Here is a 20799-nt window from a genome sequence, read left to right as displayed (position 1 = left end):
AGACCACTTCTACTTTGCTAAATCATTACACCCCTTGCTAACGTCCAAGGAGCAAGTCAGAGGTTGGGCTGAATGTGACAATTAGAGTCTGCCTCCCTCCTACTGGTTTCCCCTTGATGCGATACATACCACTTGTGTTATACATGAAACATCCTATATTTCTTGATTATTACTTGAACTTTTTTCTAGCACCCTGTTTTCAAGATCAAATGTCACATCCCTTTCATATTTTATATTCCATCCTACACTTATATTGGCTGGCTGGAATTTCTTCTCCTTCTTCCCTTGTCCAATTAGGTTTTTTGGACAGATAAGACTTCATTATAGCACACCACAGCAGTCGTCTCATCAACGCCAGTGAGATTATTATAAGGAGCACTGACCTTTTTCGTAGTACTCTTTTCCACTATTAACATGTAGGTAAAATGTCAGCAACAAGGTAAGAGAGAACAGTATCACAAGTAAATTGTAATTACCAAAATACAGATTTAAAAAATGATAGTTCTTTTTCCGAGTTGCAGTCAGGAACTGATGTGTGGCTGAAACCAAAGCCCAAAAGGAAAACTTCAGTACCATTGATAAGCTTCTTCTTGACCTCTAGTCCTAAAGTTAGAAGTCATCGTACTCCAGGAAACAGCACATCTCTGTCATAATTATTCATACGAAGAAATATTCAGTGATCAGTCACGTAAAAGATTAACTGTGTACACAGTTTATTTAGCTTTTTTGTACTTGGATCTTGGCATCAGTAAGCGGCATGCACACTGTTTCCACTGTGTACGATTTGACCAAAGGCAGAGTTTTATAATCCAGAAACCAAATTGAAAGTTTACATATTAAATATTTTCCTGTTTGCAGAGATCTTGAGCTCCTTCACCTCGTTTAGACCAGCATAGAATCTTTCTCTCTTACATCTGCCTTGAATTGCTTCATTTTCAACTGTGATGGCAATTTTCTCCCCCTAGAGGCTTTTGAAACTTATTTCTATCTTCGTTTATTTTCCACAGGTACTGGAATGTGAGCTTTTCCTTAATTACAGAATGTACATTCGCCACCTCGGCTGCTTTTTTCATTCCAATCACTGTAACTGCTTATGGCTAACAGGGGTATTGAACCTATACAAAAGTAGCATCAGATTACAGATAAGACACTACACCAACTAAAGTGTGGAAGCCTGCTTAGTAAATTCATGAACCACCTTTAAATAAGGGATCTGGCAATAAGCATATGCATATGCTAAAATTCATATGTACTGAAGGTTTTGTCTAGCATGAATGACAGGTGGTATGTTTTTGAAGAGTCAGTCAGTTTAATGATTATAATACACAATATTTTTGTATCTACCAGGTGCTCCGAATGGTAGTCTTATATATGACATATCTGGATATGTGTGTGTGTGTGTGTGTGCGCGAATGTATACCTGTCCTTTTTTCCCCCTAAGGTAAGTCTTTCTGCTCCCGGGATTGGAATGACTCCTTACCCTCTCCCTTAAAACCCACATCCTTCCATCTTTCCCTCTCCTTTCCTCTTTCCTGATGAAGCAACCGTGGGTTGCGAAAGCTTGAATTTTGTGTGTATTTTTGTGTTCGTTTGTGTGTCTATCGACCTGCCAGCGCTTTTGTTTGGTAAGTCACATCATCTTTGTTTTCAGAAATACAGTGTAAGTAATTCAATTTTTCATCATTTGAAATAACGTGTAAGTTATTCAGTATTTCATTTAGGTCTCCAGTGACAATAATATCCTGAAGACAAAGCAAGATCAGTGAACAATATGGGATTGCCGCTCACCATCTAAGCGAACACTGAAGTCTTTCACATGAACTCCTGACGTTAATTTCATTACTGGTGAATATCACCATCCAGTACAACATATTGCATTCTATCAGTCAAAAATTTTTAGAGCCAATTAAATACTTATGAATATGCAGGGTGTTTCAAAAAGAACTCCCTAGTTTTAAGTATAAATTTAATGGGGAAATTAATGAAAAATTACATCAAAGAGTACATATCATGAAAGAGAATTCCTTCAAGTTTTGTTTGATGTTAGTAAACTTCAACGTGAGATCCGTTTGTTGCCCTGCACACATAGGGGTGATATTCCACTTCTCGCCACATATTAATCAACATTTCAGGTGTAAGTATCCCAACCTCTGTGATGATTCTTTCCTGTAAATCATTGATAAGTCTGATCTTTTCACCATACACAACATTTTTTATGTAGCCCCGAAAGAAAACACTTCAGTGGGGTTAAGTCTGGCTTCAGCCCTGCCTATCCACCTTCCTGGAAAGCAAGTGTCAAGACATCTTGTTGGAAAAACACAAGCCCCTTTTCTGCCTCAATATCGTCCATTTGGCGAAAGACGTACTGTGTCAACATGTCACAGTAAAGGTCCCCGTTTACTGTTTTTTTCTACAAAAATCAAGGGACCAATCACCTGAACTTCCATCAAATTGCATCAGACATTAACTTTGGTAGAAGCACATTGATGCTGAATAACTTCATGTGGATGATCTGCCCCCCCCCCCCCCCCCCCCCCAAATTCTGCAGTCAATACAATTAACTCACAGCGTGTAGGCTTTAAATACGGAATACAATTAACTGTTCCATTGACATGAAATGTAGCTTCATCACAAAAAGTGAACCTTTTTTGAAAAATTGACATCATCATCAATTCTGTGTAGAAAGTCAACAACAACCTCATACCTTTTGATTTTACCAGTAGGTTTTATTTCACGCACCAGTCGCAATTTGTAGGCATGCAACTTATGTCTTGTATGTACAACATCATACACAGTACCTTTAAGCACTCCTAATTGTGACTTCTTTGGGCTCTGGACACACAAAACATGGATCTGTTCAACAAAATCTTCAGAAGTTCTTGGTCTACCTGGTCATTTTGCTTTTAAAACATTAGTGGTTTCTGTGAAAGACTTTAGCCAACGATGGATAGATTTTGCTGTACATGGTTCACCAACATACTGATGCCTAAAATTACGTTGCAGTGTTATAGATGACTCCATTTCCGTAAGCCAAATAACACACTGCATTTTCTGTTGTGGAGTACACATTACTGTGGAGTTGTTCTGCACTGCGCTGCACTGCACGTACGCCTGGACTGAACTGAGGGAATAGAGGAAAAAAACAACACTGGTGCCGTTTCAAGGTCAAGCAGACCTACCAACTGAAGTGGAGCTAAAATTGGAGAGTTGATGAACCAAACACCACAAACTAGAATAGTGTATGTCACTTTGTACAGATTCTTGGACATGTTAAAAGTAGGGAGTTCTTTTTCAAACACACAGTATTATGTATGATTGTATCTTGGTTATCAGACAACAATGTGGTACAGTGTTCAATACATTTCACAAATCTAAGAAGATGGACTCTATGTATTTACTGCCACTTTGTGTGAAACAAGCTCTATATTAAACTTAAGTTGTATTTTTTTAACCCATGCTGATTTTTTGAGAGAAGCTTCTCTTCCTTTGGGAACAACAATGTTCAAGATAAGAATATACTCTAGGACACAGCAAAAGAGTGACACTGGGGACAGTGATTTGTAATTCATTTACCACTTTATCAACAGAGGTCATGTGCGATCTTTTCCAGTACTGTCCTAAGTTACATTGTTCATGCAGGATGATTGAAAACAGGATACTAGCCAGACTTTAATATGAAATTAAAGTTGCATTATAATTCTTTTGTTATTAGTTTAATAGAATGAATTTTATGTGGTACAAATATTTTCAAACACTAATAGATCACAGAAGTGAATTTTGTGGGCATTCCGAGTTACTGATATTCATTAGCGAAGACAATACTTCCAACACACTTACACTGAAAAGTGCAAAATGAGAAACAAAATTTGCAAATGATATTCATTAATTTCACCTTCACAAATAAAGTTTCTTCTTTAGTATAATTTTGAGGACTGAACATGAGAAACAAAGAAGAAAAGAGTTTAAGAATCCAGAAGATTTTTAGTTGTATTTCACTGGAAAAAAACAAAAGAATAGCCACTTTCTGAACAATATAGAAGTACATTTTCATACAGTATATGTATAATGGAAGAATTTTACAACCAAAATTATAGAAGTAAGCAATAAGTTATGTGGAACTAATAGATGAGTAGATAAATTATGACCCTAGCATCCTTTGCCTTTATGATTATGAACAGTATTAAAAATACTGCAAATGATATGAAATACATACTGTAGAGATCCAAATACACAGCATGCACTGTATCATTGCATTTTATGGATGCTTCACATTTGCAATAACGATGCATTTTAACTAGCATTTTTCAGATTCTTTGCCAACTGTCATGATTACAAATTGATGTCCTCGCACTGAGTTGAACTTGCCATTACACAGACCAACTGTCATATCTGAAATTATTTTTAATCAAGCCATGGTCAAAGTCAAAAGCCATAATTCTGAACACTGACTCCAACAATAGCATTTATTTTGTTCCACCTGTCATCAGTACAAAATTTCTTTGCTATATCAATGTCAGTTCAGATGTAAATCTAGTTTTAAATAAAATATGAAAAATATGCCAAGCAGCATTAACAGGAAGAAAAGTATAAAAAATATGAATGGTTTAAATCATACAAAAATATGAAAAATACATAGCAGCATTAAAATTGTGTTATAAAACAAAACTGAAATAAATATTAACAAATACATTTTTGAATGTGTGTGAAAACTCAAAGGTAAGAAGATAGTACGTGTAAGAAGAGGAATTTAATATGTAGAAAAATACTCTTGGTTGTTATACTCAACTTTACAAAATATTTTTCTATCATTCTTGATTTTTTTTATAATGAACAGTAAAGTAAGAACATCTGGGACCAACTTACCGCGGTGTAAATGAATTCCAGAACTGACTACAATGTAGGGGAGTAATGAGAAGAAGAGGACGTTACGACGTAAGCAAATTACCAAAAAAGAAACAAACAAATACAAATCAAGCATTTGTGAATTACAATACAACAATTCATTAAAAATGAGATTTTTTACTAACGATTGCCTGATATGAAGGAGTACTAAAATTGATTAATGTAGTTATAACCTTAAAGACTAGAGCTTTAGAGATCACAGGACAATAACAGTAACTGAATATTACCTAGTACTCTATTATTGAAATAACTAACAGTCTTCCAGAAATATTAAGCAAATGTTCATGATAGTTATGGTTTTTGTAAGATAGAGAGAGAGTGTGTGTGTGTGTGTGTGTGTGTGTGTGTGTGTGTGTGTGTGTGTGAGAGAGAGAGAGAGAGAGAGAGAGAGAGAGAGAGAGAGAGAGAGAGAGAGAGAGAGAGAGAGAGAGAGACAAGGCAAGGGGATTTAAATGATGACTTATAAGAAAGACATTTTAGGAGTTACAAGAATGAAATCAAAACTAGCAGAACTGCTTTTTTTTCTTTCAAGATTGCATTATCATGAGTATGTGTGAAATGGTAAAGTCCAAATTTCATCTTTATGGGGTAGGTTCAATTTACCTGCAATGCTAGTGAATGATTTATTTGTTATTTTTTAATGTCTTGTCATCAAAAATTTTTGGACAAAGTTACAACACTAAGTGAACCTAACTCTATTATAATACTTTTTAATTGCTTGGGATCTTAAAATAGTGCATGTGCAATGCTATTCAAATGTCCAAAATTTACTAACTGACAATTAGCTCATTGGATTATACTGTCAAGCATGTGACAATACAGCTTGGTGATAAGAAAGTAATTTGCCGGCTCATGTTAGAATATAGTAAGAGGCAATTGATATGTAAACTAGCAAAACATTCTTGTCTTGAATCTGAATTACATAAAGTCAGTGAAGCCACAGGATAAACAATTAACTGTGTAGCCAAGGGGAAAAAAGAGAACAAAGTGATGAAAAATACCAGTGTGCTTTCTGCAATAGGAATAAAATATGTATTCTGCCAATTTAACAATTTCTGTTTGATCTTAAGTCAGGTTTTTATTGCCTGTGTGTGTGTGTGTGTGTGTGTGTGTGTGTGTGTGTGTGTGGAGGAGGGGGAGAGGAAGGGGGGGGGGGGGGGATAACTGTCCCCATCATTAAGGATTTGGGCATCACAGATAGCAAAATGGGATACATCTACATCACATGGCTGAAATCAGGTCAATGATTAGTTTCTGTGCACAGTCTTCCACTCCTCGTGACATGTCGCCTCCAGCACAAGAAAAGTTTTGGGATGGGCTGATCTGGCACTACTGTGCCCCGCAGTGAATACTTTAAATATTTTACAGGAGTGGAGACCAACTAGTATGTTGGCTGTGGAATACTCTTATTGCAAGGTAAAGCATTATTGAAACTCATGAAGAGGTAAGAAACACCTATGACCCATACATAAACACATACAGCAAAACAAAAATGTGAAATACTTTGTCCTTGTATCTATAAGCTGTCAATCAAACATTGGTACTAATTTACTAATTTTTTTACTATAGCATAGTGCCATCACCATGATGCAAAAAAGCCAGATAATTTTGTGCTTCAGACTCTCTCTAGGTATAACTACTTCATCTGTTAATTTAATACCAAATTGTGGCTTAACAGACTTTTGGTTTGCTCCCAGCTATTAATTCCTCTGCCCAGTGATTTCTAACAATGATGTTAAACATGCATACTAATGAGCCACATTCTTAAATATGACATGAACAAATTGGGATAACATTTCACATTCTATTGCTGCTTACAAACCTCATAGAAGTATGTTTTCATTCTCTTGCTTATTCCCTGTGAGCCAAACATGCAACTGTCAATATTTTTCTCATTGTTTAAAAGTTATCATACAATCATGGAATTACAACTTGAGTCCTCTCCATTTTGCTTCCTTTATTTGATTGACCAATTTATAGCCAAAAAACGTGTAATGCCATGTGTTGGAACATTTGTATGTGGCTTAGACCTCAGACAAAGAAAGAGACTAATAATAATAATAAATCAAGTGATCTGTTTACAGATTCAGGATTCTCTGGTAATGAATAACACACTTGTGTATCCATTTTTTGCTACCAGGTTTATTTATGGTTCCTTTAATTTTCAATTGTGATTTAACCCATCAAAAAATTCTGAGAGAGAAACGACACAATTATAATTATTCTTAAAGTATTGAGGAACCGAAATATGGTACTGGATTTTTTCTGGCTGTCATTTTGAGAGAAGCTTTAATTTACTCAAAATAGTAGCAGTTAAAAAGATTTCGAGTTTTAAGCAGGCCATTCTTACTTCCTTGTAAGGGCATAGGACTGCTTTGCCAATGGTTGGGGCTACACAAGAATGTGAAACTTCTCTCACCAGAAGACATGATCCGTTCCCTTTGTCACAGCAGGTAGCCTTCCACCCCTTCCTCTCCTCACACCTTGTAACAGTCCTACTTCCTAGGGTGTGAATTGATAGGCTGTGTTACACTCAGTGGTATTAATCTTTGGCCAGAGGACATCACTGGTGGCCTGACAGGCTGAGCCGGCAGTGGCCTCGCTCTTTTGCAGTTCGGTTGTGGGACTCTGAGGCTGGCCAAGGAGCAGAGCAGGCAGCAGGGTCACAATTTCACTCAGTATTGGCTCAAGTGTCCTCATATTCTGGATCCATGATTTTGCTGCCACGACCTTTCATGATGCGTGTGAGGCATGCTGGCCATAGCACCTTGGATTGATCAGAATGGAACTGGCAGCAGCAAGTAGTAAGCCATCTGCTGTTCACTGCTGTAGCAGCATTCTTGTGAGCAATAGCTAGCAGGAAAGGAGTTCTACCACTGGGGGAAGGCAGCACTCACATCGGCGTCAACTTGCTTTATCTTGCAGCTTGCCAAATTTTATTATGGGTGAGCACATTTTGGAACTTCCCTGGTGATTAACGCCATTGTGGTCCTGGTGCAAGGAAGTTTGCTATGCAACCAGTTCTTTCAATCTCTTCAGTTATTTTAACTGCTAGTGCTGTGTACTCTGCTCTTTGTGTTAATGGCTAGTGTAGATCTGATTTTAGGGGTTGAACAAGCATGTTTTAGGTAGTTAAACTGTGTGGGGTGCAACTCAGCCTCCTCCATTATCATTTTTGGTTTTTGTAATGATGTTTTTAAGAACTGTTGTCTTTTAAATGTTGTGGTTTACAAAACAATTCTGCAATGTATTCCCCATTTGTGCTTTGTTTGAATGGAATGCTTATTCATGGTGATTTACAAAAGAAATTTGGGAAATAATTCTGTTCACTTCTGGTGTCTTGATGAGAGGTGCATTTTGCTCGTCACGGCAACTCGAGTCCAGCAAGCCCTAACTGTTGTTTATAAGGCGAAGCGGGTTCATGTGTAATGGGGGTTGGCATTTACCTCACTTGTTAAAGAACTTGATTTTTACTAAGTTATTAATTTTGATGTTGCTTGAATGTCTATTTATTCTTTATTTAATTGTTGACTCTGGGGTATTACACTAATTCAGCCTGTGTCCCCTAGTTCAAGTACAAGTGCACTTAAACAATATACATCATCTTGATCAAAATCAAGGTTAAGTACCTTCTAAAATTCTTGTCAAGTGTTAAGTTTTTGGTTCTTGTTCAAGCACAAGTATAATTCAATAAAGCTCAGACACCTTGCTGTCAAATTTTGGTGTGTATCCATTTGTATCATATGATTTTGTTGGTAATTACCTTGAGGTATGCATTTTTGTTTGCCACTTTGAACATACATGTGCCATTGGAAATGAATTGACTGCATTCAGTTTAAATTTAACTATTTTGGAGAAAAGGGATCCTTGTGCTTATTGGCAGCATCTAGAGTGTGAATCTGATCAGTAGTTATCACATGCACTTTAATGTTATTTTATGTGTGCGTTTTAGACTGAGATTGCGTCTCAGTTCCTTGACCAGTCTAGCACGTGAAGTGTCCCAATTAGTTGATAGTATTGGAACTGAAACTTATTCTGTTTGACTTCTATTGACATTCTTCATTTTATTGTTAACTTCTACAAACATGCCACGGAACTTGGTTACTGTAATAAAGTGTGCTTAAAATTTATTTTAAAATGAACATAGAGAGTCTTAACTGCAAGAAACCTTTATTTTTGTGGTCACCAGTTTTGGTCAGTTACTGACCAGTCTTCAGACCTCATGCCATGATGTTAGGTAGCTGCAGAGAACAGAGCAGGCATTACAAACAGAGCAGATGATGTTTGTGGATTTCGTAACACCTGCTCCATTCTTCATTGTCCACCTCCTACCATCATGGTAGGAGGTGGTGGAGAACTGGTCTGATAGCAATCCAAGAGAAATCAGAAGAGCGACAACATTACTCAGAGCCTGTTTATAGGCTTGAGTTATTATTTAGAAGATTGATTTACAAATCCACAGTAAGCCAGTTTCATTTAAGAAGTGCACTATAAATACAGTTAGAGTTCCAGATACAAAGACAAATGCATTCACAAAAATATCAGAGATACTTTCATTTTAGTATTTTTTCACACTTGGCAACTAGTGATGGACGAAAGATACACCCATAAGGGGAATTGCTTCAAACAATATTGTTCTTTCTAGTTTCTCTAATGTACTCATAGCTCAATGCCACAATACATATTCTTATTATTAATTTATCATTACCTCTTGTCTTGTTTTATCAACAGGAGACTCCTATTTACATTTTCTGATATCAGCAAGTAAGAGCAACATTTGCCAGCTCATATTAAAATGCAACTGTACTTGCAGCATGCTTTTATTTTATTTTATAACTTTACACATCACTAAAATATCATAAGTAAACCTGTGATTCCTTCTGTGATAAAAAAATGACTACTGTGACTGGAATCTACTCAACACTCTACATTAAACACTATGAAGACTGCATTACACACCTAAACAGTCCTTAATCAAGTGAAAAATTTTGGGGCTAGTGACTTATGTATGAAACTGTGGAAACCTTCATATAATAAAAACTCCAAGTATCAGCTACAAACTAATAAATATTTGCTTTTTGATACTGAAGTTTGTGGTATATAAATTTGGAAATATACTCTGTAACTTTCAAAGGTGTTTATCATGTTCACAATGAAATACTCAATCTGTTGCTATTGTACCATGTCACAAAACATAACATGAGTGATAATTATAAAAAAAATTTTAGTGAAGGAGATGCTACAAAATGTGGGATTGTTTTTAAAATAAGGAGTCATAAAAATGATGATTTGGAAAACTTGTTAAAGAGTCAATAACTAACTTTTTGGCTGGTTATCATTTAGGAACTGTCTGCTTTTTCAAATTATGGAGGTATAATCAATTACTCCTCACATCAGGCAAATATAACTTTGAACTATTTCACAATGGTCCAACATAATTAGTTTCCACACACAATATGAGTTGATACTTTGACATCAATAAAAACTACAACATGTTTTTCAGAAATGCTTGATTGTATTGAATTCCATTTAACAAACAGAAAAATACAAGACTCCACAAACACTGATCTGATACACAAACACACAATCATAAACAAAGACATTCACACACAAACACAGACTGAGAAAAAAATTATACAAATGACAGTATCTACATGACAGACACAAGTAGTTCACTGACTGAAAAGAACACAAATCAAGAGACAAATGATTTAGACACGTACACAACTTACTACAACAAACAGTGGTTCAGGCAGAACATGGAAACTACTTTCAGAGTCACTTCATAGCATTTCTTTTATGTGAATAAATTCTTCTAATTGAGAACAGTGGTGGCATTTATGAATGTTGTTGGCTCTATGAGCACACGGTTTTGTTTATTTATGTGTGATAAATTGAAGATCACTTGTGTCTACCATATAAATTTCTTAAAATTACATAACTGCATTTAAGTTCATAGTAGTCCTCTTAGAAGATATAGCTCTAAATGTATATAAAATAATTTGATTTCACAATTATGTAACTAGACTGTTGTTTGGATCTACTTGCCAGGAACAGTCAACAGGGTGAAATCAGAAATTTTCAAAACTATTGTTGGTTTGCTTCTTTTTTTTATCTGCATACAACACATAAATCTTAAAGATTATTTCCATCTAGTTCTCAGATATAGCTACGAAGGCCTGTTTCATTTGTCACTATCGTAAGAAAATTAGATAAATTATTGCCTGTTTGACTTATGGATTTTTTAACTGGTCCAGTTTTATTATAAGAACAAATTGTACAAGAGATATTGTACATATTGTGGACTATCCTCAACTGACAAAAGAGATCTTCAGGTACTTGTTAGTTCAGTTGTTTAGCAACAGACTGTCTCTTTGTACATATTCTTCATTGACAACTGCATTTGTAACAGTTTCAAACTGGAATACGAAGCATTTAAAGGGAAACACAAGCCAAAATGCTTGTAATATAAATTATGATCAAATATGTTTAAAATGTAGGCTGAAATGTCCATTTCGCAATGCACCACTCGTAATTTTGTGTACAAGCTGATTCTCAGATGACAATAAGTAACATGAATGAAACCATAATTGAAAGAACAGTTAGGCCTATATATGTAAATTGTTAATATGTAACTTTTTCATAATGGAGCCAAGTAGGAACATGTTTCATACTAGTGATAATGAATATGTATGCTTCAGAAACAAACAACTTTTGGAGTTAAAAATTTTTGAAAGATAGAAAACTGAATGCATGTACGAGCATTTAGTGTCAGTTTGGAAGCTATAAATTTCATACATGGTATGACTGATACTTCATTTCTCTGTGAAAAGATATGCTGTCAGTTTCTTCGAAAATCAAGCAACAATCTGAACAGCAATATGTATGATTTTATGTCAAATAATCTTCATATAAGGAACTTTAAAACATTATTTATTTAAGTATGGAATTTAATTAGCTCTCACAAAATGGAAAATTAATTATTTGAAACCAAATAGTGTATGCAATATGATTTAAAGCAGCATTCTGAAATCAAACAGGTGCCATTCAAATGGTACAAGAATTTTTTTTTTTTTTTTTCGAGAAACTTGAGTTAGACCCACCGTAGGGCTGGATGTAAGAATGGAGCTCATTACTCCTCATCATGTAAGACTGATTGTGATCATAAATGTGTGTCAATTCCATATTAACATCAAAAAGCGCAAAAATTGACAGATTTCACTTTCATTCTCATGTGATTTCCTATCACTGTGTGACATACAGCATCAGTATTAAATCCGTGATGAGAGAGGTAACTAATTGTTGGTGTACAACAAAAAAATCAAGTTTCTGATTGTTAGAGTTCCATGTATATCATTAAAGAGTTTTTGGATGAAATTGGAGAGTGACTGAATATTATGCATTATATTCAAGGAAGAATAATGTTCAGTCAACTTTCCTTTCTGTACTGAAATAGCAGCACACACATCATTAAAAACAGATGCTGAAGGGCAACATAAAATGCATAGCTCTTGGAACGGACAATACAACCAAACAGTAGAATAGTGTCAAACATAATTATGTCCTGACAAGGAATGCAAAAATAACTCTCATTATATCTGTGACAGAGCAAGGATATAGACTGACACATTACTATTAAAGAGTAATGCTGGAAGATGTGAAAAAACAACATGAGATAATTTAGCACCTTGTAAGAAGAATGGAATTTAATCCAAATCAGCACAAATGTATAAATGAAATATGGGAGATGAAATCAGAAAAGAAATAGAATGTTTTTAACAGGCAAGAATATAGTTAATTTTTGCTTTCAGCAAATGAGAGTCAGAAGCAGAATAAATGTCACGAATTCTCAAAAATATTGTACCAAAGCATTCACACATGACAAACTCGTATGTAACTTTTGTTATCTGACAACAAAGAAAGCTTCATTTATGTTGTAAGTGACAACTGTCTATGGCTGTCCAATGAAAAGAGCATGCTGAAGACTCTGTCCATTGTCTGGGTAAACTAACTGTAGAGTATTGGTTGCTTCGTTCTTCTTCATACAGATTTTCAGTATTTATTTTCATGGTCTTCTAATCTAAGACACAAACAGTTAAGAATTAATATCGAATTTCCTTTTTTAAACTTAAAGGGCAGCTAAAATCATGAGTAGGAGCAATTTATAAAGAAAAAAGATTTGAAATTTACTTTCTTAAGTAGTTCATATATTATCAATAACACTGATAGACGCTACAGTCTGGAACTGTGTGACCGCTACGGTCGCAGGTTCAAATCCTGCCTTGGGCATGGATGCGTGTGATATCCTTAGGTAGGTTAGGTTTAAGTAGTTCTAAGTTACAGGGGACTGATGACCTCAATAGTTAAGTCCCATAGTGCTCAGAGCCATTTGAACCATTTTTTGAACACTGATAGGTCATGAAGTGAGGTGTTAATCTGAATATGCCACTGGAAGGCAGCAAAATTTTATAATATGGTGTGTGCGCAATGGTCTAGCACTGGGGCAAAATTCTTTTAAGTGGATCTAAGTTCAGTAATCAAACAAACTGATTACAAACTAACATATAAACATGAAATAGCATGGGAGCAATCCCTGAAGTATATAATCCAGATGCTCAAAAAGAAATTCTTTGTATAAAGGGATCCAATTTTTAACAAATATCTTGATTGGTATTAATATTCAAGTGACTGCCGAAAAGAACATTTCACTACATTTTCCAACAAAATTCATATTTGAGTAGGTTGTCTTATGACTTTGTATCCAACAATGTAAATGTATCATTGATGTGGCCATCAGTCATTAAGATTCATATACTTCTTGTTTAAATACACTTTACATTAGATTTGGAAATAAAATCTGATGTGCCATAGTGAAGGTACAGCATACTGAAGAATCTATTTTGGAAACGAGATTCAGATTCTTTTTGTCTCTGCAGACAGAACATTTCCTAAGAAATTAATTTGTTGGGAAACTCCTCCCTTCGCTGTACCAGTGAAGCTAGAATGTTTATATCTGATGCACTATTCTGACAAAAGTACCAAGTAATAACAGTTTTTATCCAAGTTCCAGTTAAGAGTCCTATTAGTTCAAATGATTACCTTAAAATAGACACTGAGACAAACACACAAAAAGTTAGTTTGGTAATGATAAAGGGGAAAACACTAGACAAAACACACAATGTTGAGGGTATTATTAAGTCTTGATATGAAGGAAACCAAAAGAAATCATTGCTTGTTTCTCAAGTACTTCATAAAAACTTAATTTGTTGGAGTCACATAGCAAAAAACAACTAGAATATGTGTGGATATTTTAATTTCAGCTAAACACAAATAGCAAATAAAAATTTGTGCAGCCAGTTATCAGAATAATGTTTAGTTCCTGTGCTACATGATCTGATTATTACAACCTCATCTCCCACTATTGCATTTGTATACATCTATATACACAAAAAAAACCATGGCTAAAATTTTGCTTGGTAATTACTCCAATATTCATAAATGTGACAGAACATTTTTGAAACTAAATCAAAAAGCTTACAACTTGTGAATTAAAATTTGTTTTGTGAGAGATTCTGTAAAAGTTCATATATACTCCACAATTTCCCTGTATTTATCTGGAAACCCCACTTGTGCAATAGTTTTGTCTTTTCATTGAGATGCTGGTTTAACACTTTTAAATGCATTACATCAAATTCTGATCCACTATATTAAGCTTTAACAGAGGAAGAAAATGGTTCCCCATATCAAGACTTAACTGGAAAGAGGATCAGGAGAAGGAATAACATGAAGTGGTACTGATTCAAGATGGGACTAACGTGTTTCTTGTCAACTGTTATGACAAAATAAAGAAAAGAAAATAGCTACTGAATAAAGATAAACAAAAATTGAAAAGCTACTGGAGGAAAGGTTAATGTCAGTAGTTGAAAGAAACATAACACATCTTTCAAATAAAAGGCTTAAGTTTTCAATGAAACAAAGATGGAATTATTTATTGTTAGATGTTCCACACACAACACAAAAAGATTAAATTTTCAATATTATTACCATCTATCATATGAATAATTTCTACAGTTATGTAAGAACTGTAGGAAGGAAATGATCTTGTCTTTGTCCACAGAGCAATCCTGACACATTGTTATTGATAAGAACATGATAAGAAACAGTATCACTTCATCATTATTCACAGCCAGTTACTGAAAGGGAAATTTCTTGGTTTCTTGTCTTATTTGGCCAAGATCATTCTAGGCCATGAAGCCTTTATATCGAGCATCCTATAACTTACAGCTGTGCTTTCTTAAAATGCTCAAAAACAACTAGACACTACTGTTTAATTGTGCCTCCTCCTCTTTTTTTACAAGAGATTCATAAAGTAATAGTTCATTTATCTCACAAAAAATGGTTGTCATGAAAAACAATGTGTCTGTGTGAAAGAATTACTACCAAGAAGGTACTTCAAATTTCCATCTTTGTTTCTACACTTTATTTGTATGTGCTTATGTTAACAGTAATGAATAACAAAATCAAACAAAAGATTTACAAAAGCTGTAAATGAGATAGACTTTTCCCTACCTTTCACTGTATTCATCAATATGGGCATAGCTCTGAACACTGTTTTCTTCAATGAGAAATTTGACTCTCTGATAGAACGATGCTGTAACAGATGGTGGCTGTTTCCGCAATAACACCTCAACGGGATCACTTGATGCTATACACATTATGTGATCAGAGCAAGAAGGATGTGAGCAGCACTCACTATCTGAGCAATCAACCATTCCATCTGTAAAAGAAGAAACAGTTGCTCTCCAAGCCCTCATGTTGATAACATGGTGTTCAGATAGTTACTTACCTACCACACATTTTGTTTACTTAAAATCTTCCAACACCAAAATCTGCACCAGAATAAAACAACATATACATAAACAGTTCAGACTGTTAATAATTACTTCAATTGGTAACTAGTTTTATCTACGTGTTCTCCCACAATTTACAGTGTTTACTATTATGAAAACAGAGTGTGGCAATTATCAAGATATCTGAGATTAGTCAACAGAATTTAACAAGTTAGATTAATTAAATTCACTCCATTTCACTGATGGTTTCTCTTAGTTTTAATTCAGAACTTAACCTGACATCCATAATCCTTATATGAGAGTACTCTCATCTAGCATTAGCATAGCTGTTATGCATGGCTGTTTAAAGGGCTTAAATAGTTTCATTTTTGCTATGTATTGCATCCTTCAAACAAGTTGCAGATAAATAAAACAACACATTAATTATTTATCACAAGATGTCATAACTATACAAACGTGGTAGTAAATATTGAACACAGTGATTGAACTGAATAGCATGATTCCTTCAATAGAACAATATGACATTTAATCTGGACTTCCTAGTGCACTCCAGAAGGTTCCATTCACACACAGCGTGATATTACATGTGTGGGGACTCATACTGTAGGTGGCAATTCAAATTCACTTACGTAAAATCAATTCAAGAACAAATGCTTCAGGTTTGGTTTCATGTTCAGAGTTCATTTAGTTCACAAGTATTGATCTTCAGTATTAGATTCTCAACCATGGAGTATTTGGAACTGCTTCAAACCTATTTGTAGTATGGGGCAGATCTTGATAAGAAATGAATTGAAAGGTAAAGCTTGGGACAATCACAGATGAGTTGTGCATGGATCTGAAAAGAATCTTTCGCTAAACTTGATGTAAAATTGCATAAACTGAAGAATGAGACATGAAAGTAAGAACCGCATCATCATAATGACATCTGTTGCATTGAGTGCATAATTTTGGCTGATGAAAAATGAATAGTGTGAGCTAAAAAAAATTTTAAAAAAAGAAAAAGAAAAAAAAACATTATAACATAGCAATAAGCAGCTTAAACAGAAAAACGTGTTGGATGATTAGCATTCAGCTTCCATCAATGATATGGCCATTAAATAAATGAGCACAAGCTCAGATTCAACAACTTTGACTTTCAAAGGAACCATCCCAGTATTTACCATTAACACATAAATCTTGATGACCAGGCAGGACTTCAATTCTGTTCCTCCCAAATGAAAGTGAAGTGTCTTAATCAATGCACCAATTCACTTGTAATTGAAATGGTGAGCAGTTCTTTAGCTGGTTTTGCTTGAAGAGGCTTTATAATACAGAGGTCCTCTCAAACTTCTAATCAAAATTATTTAATAGCAGAGGATCCTAACCCAAGTATTTTGAGATAAGGAACTAATGACTGGAAATGAACATTTAGTGGTTTATTAAAATAAGGGTTATAGCCCATTAATGTCAACAACGCCGGAATCAACATGTTTATTTCTATGTTATGCAAAATTTTGCTACTACTCCTCAAATATTCCTGTTATCTGTTATACAGTGAGATGGTCAGTGACGACCCTACCAACGAATCCCTCTTCAGCTCCTGTTGGAGTTTCAAACACCAACTGCTTAATGTAACCTCAAAGATAAAAAGAATATTGTGTGTTTTATATGCTCCTCTCTATAGCATAAACAAAGTTCTGTTCTTGTGTAAAATTTTGCAACTTAATGCTTCATCATCCAAACTGGTAACACCTGCAAACAAGACCCACTTTTATCATAACATTAAAGTGACATGAATTCCAGCTGTCATAACTAACCACTTAATTTCATTTACTGCAATAATCACTTGATTATTCAAACATCTAATGAAGCAGTCATGTTATATGTATTTTCTATCCTAATACAGCGTCACTTTACTACACCTTCATATGCTGAAATCTGAACCTCTTCGTATCAGTTAAATGAAGGGCACAATGTGATGAGGTAATATAAAATATATAACGTGTACAACAAATCACCTTCATCACATAAAGACCTAGAGTGAGAGATACATTTCAGTATTAAGAACTGTATTTCAATTGGTCTTTCGGTATTCAGAGTTGTATATCAAAAGGCAGGAGTTACGTTTCATTTCCTTTCATACCATTAGTGTTGATTTAACATGATTTAGCAGACCGAGAAAATCTTGCTACTGGTCTATGAAACATAGTAAACTTCACTGCATACAACTGTGAGTACAGCTTAGGTGCACAATTTTGCTATTTAGCATGTCGTATGGGTATATATAAGGGGCAGTCAAATCAAAATGATACAGATGGACAAAAAGAAAGTAAACTCTTTACTATTGCAAAAGTAATCACTATAACTTGTAATACATTTATCCCACTTATTTATGAGACAAGATGGTCAATGCCTCCATGGAAAAATGTGTGGTTGCCTACAGAAACACGATTGTACCCAGGCATTCACCTATTTGTCCAAAGAAAATCAATGGCCGTAATTGCCTTTCTTCAGGGCTCCAAAAATATTTATGTCACATAGGAAGAGATTCTGACTGTATGGGTGATGTGTAAGGACTTCCCAGAAAAATTGCTGCAGCATAGTAAGAACAACTCCAGCAATACGAAGGCAGGCATTATGCCACCACAGAAATATGTCATTGGTCAACATTATTGGGTGTATGGATCTGAATGTGTGCTTCAGTTTTTGCAAAGAGTCCATGTACCACTGTGTGTTACTTATGGTGCCATATTCCAGAAAGTCATTGAGCAGTGGGCCCTTGTAGTCCCAGGTAAAGGTTGTCATGACTTCTCCAGAGCTGGCTGTTATGTCGATTACACTGCGGAAGTTTTGCTGGAATGCCTTCACCCATCCTCTGTACAATCCTGATATCTCCCCATGCAATTTACCTATTTCTGGAGCACTGAAGAAAGACTTTTGTGGCCGTCAATTTGCTTCAGATGAAGAGGTGCATGCCTCGATACAATAGTGGTTCTGTAGGCTGCCACAAACATTTTTTCATGAAAACAATGATGTCTTGTCTCATAGTGTAATAAATGTATTAACAGTTATGACAATTACTTTAGAAATAATAAACAGTTTACTTACTTTTACATCTGTCTCGCTTTCATCTAACTGTCCCTTATAAATAAATGAAACTACTTGGGATGTAAGCATGCTGATGTAAAGGACAGTAAAAAATGTTTTAACCAAATAATGATACCTTACTCTACATCTCAGGAGACATGTACTTAATTTGTACAGTTTATTTTCTAGCATCACTACATTACAACATGAATATTATTACTCATTTACTCATTTAATCAATATTTTCTACAGTAAAATGCAAACAGAAGAGAATTACATGACACAATTGACTCCTTCACAGACAGAATAAGACAACAGCTATCTTCTCCGCTTTCTCTTATTCACAAACATTTCAAGTCACTATGAAAAGTATCACAAATGCTGGAATACTCAAGTGTTTTTTACTCGTGCTACTTAAGCACAAAAAACATTTCATGTAAATTTTAAAGTTCCCTGAACATAGAACAAACCTTTCTTTGTTCAAGTTCATTTCATGTAATAAAATATTTTGGTAGGATATAGAATAAACTACAATTTCTATACATGTTTTGGAGAAATAAATGAATTCAAAATTTGATTTCACCTTCATCATTGTCAATTTCATCATTACATTCCATTTCGAGTCGAATACTGCAGTCATAACCCGCCCATCCATCTGAGCACATACAGCGATATTCTCCATCTTCCAGGGAACATGTACCATGACGATTACAAGCACTTTTGCAACCAGCTGTCAACAAAAGACAATCATTATTTTTTGTGTTTGTTAATATTGTTGCATTAACTTTATGAGATGTTTCAGTGAAACAACATTACAATGATTAGACTTACTGTCAAATATATATTATGTCAAATAATGCAAAACCTTTTGAAATAACTATGTAACAAGGATGAAATTGTTTTTAGAAGGGGGAACTTGTACTTCACCTTGCATGGAAAACAATGATATACAGTAATGATGGATATGATATTATGATTATAGGGAGTTGTGCTAAAGTGATTCTTTACAGAACTGCAATAATATCACAAATAATTACTCAATTACTGTAAAATTATTTTTGGAATGAGTTGTTGTATAAATCAGCAACTCTTCTGCAAATACTATTGTCACCGAACCCACAAACAACTGATGTTATCGATGAGCCACAATTATCTACTATCAGTTTAAAAGTTACTTCACATAGAAAGTAACTGACAAGGTGTTTAACCGCTATATGACATCAGAAGTGAATAACAAAGGCATCTGTCTGTTACTGGTGCTCAAAACTCATCTCTCTATACAAAAGGCAATTGACAGACAGACAGACTGACTGACTGACTGGCTGAGTGACTCATCATTGCCCAGCCCAAATCACTAAGGACAGAAACATGAAATTTGAAGGAGGTGTGAATCTTATATGAAGGTGTCATTTAAGATGGGATTTTTCGAAATTCCAACCCTAATGGGGTAAAATAGGGGATGAAGGGATTTTTTGAAAACATCACTATTAAGGCAGTTTTGAAGCTAGAGCTAAGAAAACTGGTATTTGGTCTCTCAGTCAGAATTAAACAAAACCTGTTTCAGAATATTTGGAAATTTGATCCTCTGAGGGTGAAACAATGGGTGAAAGTTTTTTTTTTTTTTTTTAAATAAATCATTATTAAAGAACTACTAAGGTATTTTTAAAGCTATGTCTATGAACATTCTTGATTGACTTCTGGTTACAAATAAAAAATGTGTTTTTCAGCATTGTGGAAATTGAAACCCTAAAGAATGGATGAGATTTTTTTTGAAAATATTTTATCTACAAAAATTCATTTAGAAATAAAAAATACAAGTTCACTGTTTTTGGAAATTAAGCCCCTAAGGGGGTGAAACATTTTATGAAAATATTTCTTTGGGAAAGAATTTTTAAAGGTAAATCTTTGAAAACTGGTGTGACTTATTGGTTAGAATTGAAAACTGTTTTTAGAAAGCCAACCACTGAGGGTATGAAAGAGG

At 34.7% G+C, this 20799-nt stretch overlaps 1 protein-coding gene across 3 annotated transcripts in view; it reads right to left on the bottom strand.

Moving 5' to 3' along the window:
* Nucleotides 1-20799, bottom strand: part of LOC126356171 (teneurin-a) — a 2471974-nt gene that overhangs the window by 133266 nt on the left and 2317909 nt on the right. For 2 of the 3 annotated variants that reach the window (XM_050006926.1, XM_050006927.1), the window contains 3 exons: nucleotides 19402-19548; nucleotides 15472-15679; nucleotides 4864-4890 (listed from right to left, as the gene is read on the bottom strand). In XM_050006926.1, coding sequence (XP_049862883.1) covers nucleotides 4864-4890; nucleotides 15472-15679; nucleotides 19402-19548 — 382 coding nt within the window. The remainder of the gene's footprint in view (nucleotides 1-4863; nucleotides 4891-15471; nucleotides 15680-19401; nucleotides 19549-20799) is intronic. The other variant, XM_050006928.1, reaches the window with a different exon arrangement.

This window comes from Schistocerca gregaria, chromosome 3 (genome assembly GCF_023897955.1).
Source record: "Schistocerca gregaria isolate iqSchGreg1 chromosome 3, iqSchGreg1.2, whole genome shotgun sequence".
Taxonomy (NCBI): Eukaryota; Metazoa; Arthropoda; class Insecta; order Orthoptera; family Acrididae; genus Schistocerca; species Schistocerca gregaria.
The sequence above is the reverse complement of the archived record's forward strand: the minus strand, read 5'-3'. Positions and strand labels throughout refer to the sequence as shown.